This window comes from Anoplophora glabripennis, unplaced genomic scaffold, assembly GCF_000390285.2.
Source record: "Anoplophora glabripennis isolate ALB-LARVAE unplaced genomic scaffold, Agla_2.0 scaffold10, whole genome shotgun sequence".
In the NCBI taxonomy this organism is placed as follows: Eukaryota; Metazoa; Arthropoda; class Insecta; order Coleoptera; family Cerambycidae; genus Anoplophora; species Anoplophora glabripennis.
The window spans coordinates 930,354-934,036 of NW_019416481.1; the positions used below are offsets into that span (position 1 = coordinate 930,354).

General features: G+C 32.9%; 1 protein-coding gene across 1 annotated transcript in view; it reads right to left on the reverse strand.

Annotated features, from left to right (window-relative positions):
• Positions 1-581: 581 nt before the first annotated feature.
• Positions 582-3,683, reverse strand: part of LOC108903470 — a 21,662-nt gene continuing 18,560 nt past the window's right edge. The window contains exon 5 of the mRNA XM_018705671.1: positions 582-709. Coding sequence (XP_018561187.1) covers positions 582-709 — 128 coding nt within the window. The remainder of the gene's footprint in view (positions 710-3,683) is intronic.

The window sequence follows — 3,683 nt, forward strand, 5'->3', positions numbered from 1 at the left end:
TAAACAAATATATAAAAAACAATTGACTGTTGCATTTCGAAGGCATTAACTAAATTTTGGTTGTGTTTTAATGGAACACCCTGTATATTTGTCATTTTTATATTCCTCTCTTTTTTCTGATTACAATAATAATTACATGTTATATATTAGTTTATATAATTTGCACAATATTTTGGTTTATTTATTGATCTCACACATAGTCAAGATTGCCATGGAACCACCGCGTGGTATGTAATTTGGCACATTTGTTGCGTACCAGTGAGAAGTTGTTACTGTGTTTTGTCTTGCTTCGCCGTAAATTATAACAATGTCCATCAATTCTGTATTGCTATACACAAAGGCCATTTTGAATACATGTAAGACATATGTAAACAATAAACCACGGTGATAAGAGCACTACGAAAACCACAGTAATACTGAAGAAATATGCATTTGTCTCATCAAATTTGATCCACTACTAAAACTCTTATTAATGTTTTAATTGTTTTTATTCTAACATTTAGTTTACAGTCACACAAAATTTAATTTTGAAAAAATCACTACGCTATTTGTCAATATAAATAAAACTACAATTCTATTTGTCAATTATTGTCCAACACCGCATCCTGCCTCGGATGAAGAATATCGTAGTGGGGATTACTCTCGTAGCCGGTGGTGTAAGTGTCTCCGTGACCTTCTGCTGGATATGGCCACTTCCTGTCGTAATGCCCTGAAAATTTTGCATATGCAATTGCTAGATTTAATTGCCTGTAATCCACTTGGATCTTTCAGGTAAAATGGGAGACAGTTGAATGCATTTAGCCGTTCTGATTCCGATTCGGAAAATGACACCGTCTAGAAATCGTTCCCTGTGACATTGTAGGTATACGAGGGTGGGTGATAAACTAATCAGACTTTTAGAGAGTCAATTTAAAATATACGGGGTGTTTCAGGAGGAGGTGTACATACTTCAGTATGTTATTCTACGTGCAATTTTAAGCAAAAAATTTCCTATGAACTTAAGTCTGGAAACGCTTCGTTTAGGATATACAGGATGTCAAATAAAAAAAATAATTACATTTTCTTTAATAACTTTCGACTATGAGATAAATTCATGAAATTTTGTATGTGGCGGTTTCTTGGGACGATTGGCTGTATCTCCCAGAGGGCGCCACAAGCAACCATTAAAATCCTTTTAAATCGCTTTTTTTTTGTGCCATGGTCATTTCGGAATAGAAAAACATTTTCCCCTATCTTTTCTAATTAATAAATGTACACTTCATTAAAGTCTCTAGGAGAAGCCGTATCCGTTAAAAACTTAAAGAAAATGTAATTCATTTTTTTAAATTTGACATCCTGTGTATCCTAAACGAAGCGTTTTCAAACCTAAGTTCATAGGAATTTTTTTGCTTAAAATTGAACGTAGAATAACATACTGAAGTACGTACATCTTTTGAAACACCCTGTATAATTAATGTAGGCATATTTTATATGTAGCTGCGGGTTGGTACTGTTATAAGTTAAATTCTCACTGGGTGAAGAGTAATCGTGTCCAAAACTATATTCAAACAAATTATTTGATGCAATAAATAGAATATTCACTGAATATTTTATCCTAAAATATTTTTAAAATCTCCAAAATAGTAGGCAGTGACACAGTCCCAACATGTAAACCCCTACGACTGACGCACGGGGAATGCGATTCCATGGGCGTATCATTTTAGAAGATTCAAAAAATTGTTAAATTTAATGCATAATACACTTATAATTCCTTATGTTTGCAGTTGCCTGATTAATCGCCTCTTACATAAGTACTTTTACATCTCCAAGTTTAAACTCTGCATTATTTCATGCTACATCAGTTTTTATGGTCGCCCACATTAATTTATTAGGGTTTAGCTCACAGTGGTATGATGGCAATCAAAGAATAGTAATATTGGGAACTTTAGCTATTTGTCATTTCATGAATATGGCTGTTTTTCAACTATTGCTGATAAAAAAAATCTTGCTGAACCTTGGAGATCGTATGTCCTTAATAGTATTATATTTTACACCCGCATACAATTCTGTTTTTAACAACACCTACTGGGATAACTAAAATGTGAAACTACTAACACGTATTTCTCATTTATTCGCTTGTGACACGCACTGACACGTTCCAGCTGGAAAGTGGAAAACAAACAATGTACAAGGTTAGTCACTATAATCTGACAACTTATTGTGTTGATTAATGAAATTACAAAAAAGTTTTTAATACAAAAGTTTTCGCTTTTTTTATGAATTTTTATAATACAGTATTAGGGAAAACAATTGAATAATGGAAATCACTAAATTAAAGAAAAAATGTTTTTTTTAATGGAACACCCTATATATTTGCGCATACTTAGCTTCGTTAAATTTTTCTCTTTTCAAAAATATATAATATGTTACTGTTTGATTCAAGACTTTTCGACAAATTTCAGTTTAAAACTATTTTTGAAAAAACAGGAGGGAAACTTATGTCTGACGGATCGCGGTGGCTATGGACGAGGCACGCGAAACAAACAAATGACTTTGACAGAAGTTTATTTGTCATCATTAATTTATTTCCTATAACAAACTATATTAACAAAGAAATAATGTTTAGTGAGAACGAAAAATTTGAAGTTATCCGTTTATTTATGATAATAATCATTCTTAAACTTCGTTTTTGTTCAAGGGTGTAAGGTCTGGGCTATTTGAAGGCCATTGAATATTTCCTCCATTGCCAATTCACAAATCAAACCTATTATTTAAATAATTTGGTACTGCTCTGGTTCTATACGGGTGCTAAATTGAATTGGTATGGTCGATCAGTGGCAGGTCTTCCAATTTGTTAAATTTGATTTTCAAGTAAACGCAGATATCTTTCCCCAGTCGAGGCACCTTCATAAAATAGTGGGCCAATGATTTTATTTCTCAATATACCGCACCAAACATTCTTTATTACGTTCTCACTAAACATTATTTCTATGTTAAAATAGTTTGGATAGGAAATAAATGAATGATGATAAATAAACTTCTGTCAGTCATTTGTTTGTTCCGCGTGCTTCGTCCATAGCCACTGCGATCCGTCAGACATAAATTTCCCTCATTTTTTTTTCAAAAATAGTTTTAAACTGAAATATGTCAAAAAGTCCTGAATCAAACAGTAATATATTATACAGGGTGATTAAGAACTTATACAAAAAAATTTGGGAATAGATGCGGCATGAGAAATGGAGTCAATATCGTAATTTTTTTTTGTAAAATCCTTATAGTTTCCGAGAAGAAAATTATTGAAGTTATAGTACATTCAACGACTACATAGCTGGACAAGTGTAGTCTTTAGCGTCATTCGCAATGCGCGTGGAGAGCCACATGGCCTCAGCGACTCCGAATACTGAAATCGGATTTTGCAATCGTCGTTGCAATAGTATTTACCTGTTATCTGTTCTTTTAGTAGTTAGTGTCAAAAATGGGTAGTTAGTGTCAAAAATGGTTTGCGTGTATAGCAACTCGGAGTTCATGGATATCGTTTTAATTTATGGTGAAGCATTTGTGATATGGTGAAGCAAGACAACATTTGTGTTAGTTCGTAGAAACTGAGTAAGACGGACCCAAATGTGTTTACACGTTGGTGGATAAAATTTTGAACAATTGTTGTAACATCGGGTATGTCAAATGATTTTATTATTTAAAAACAC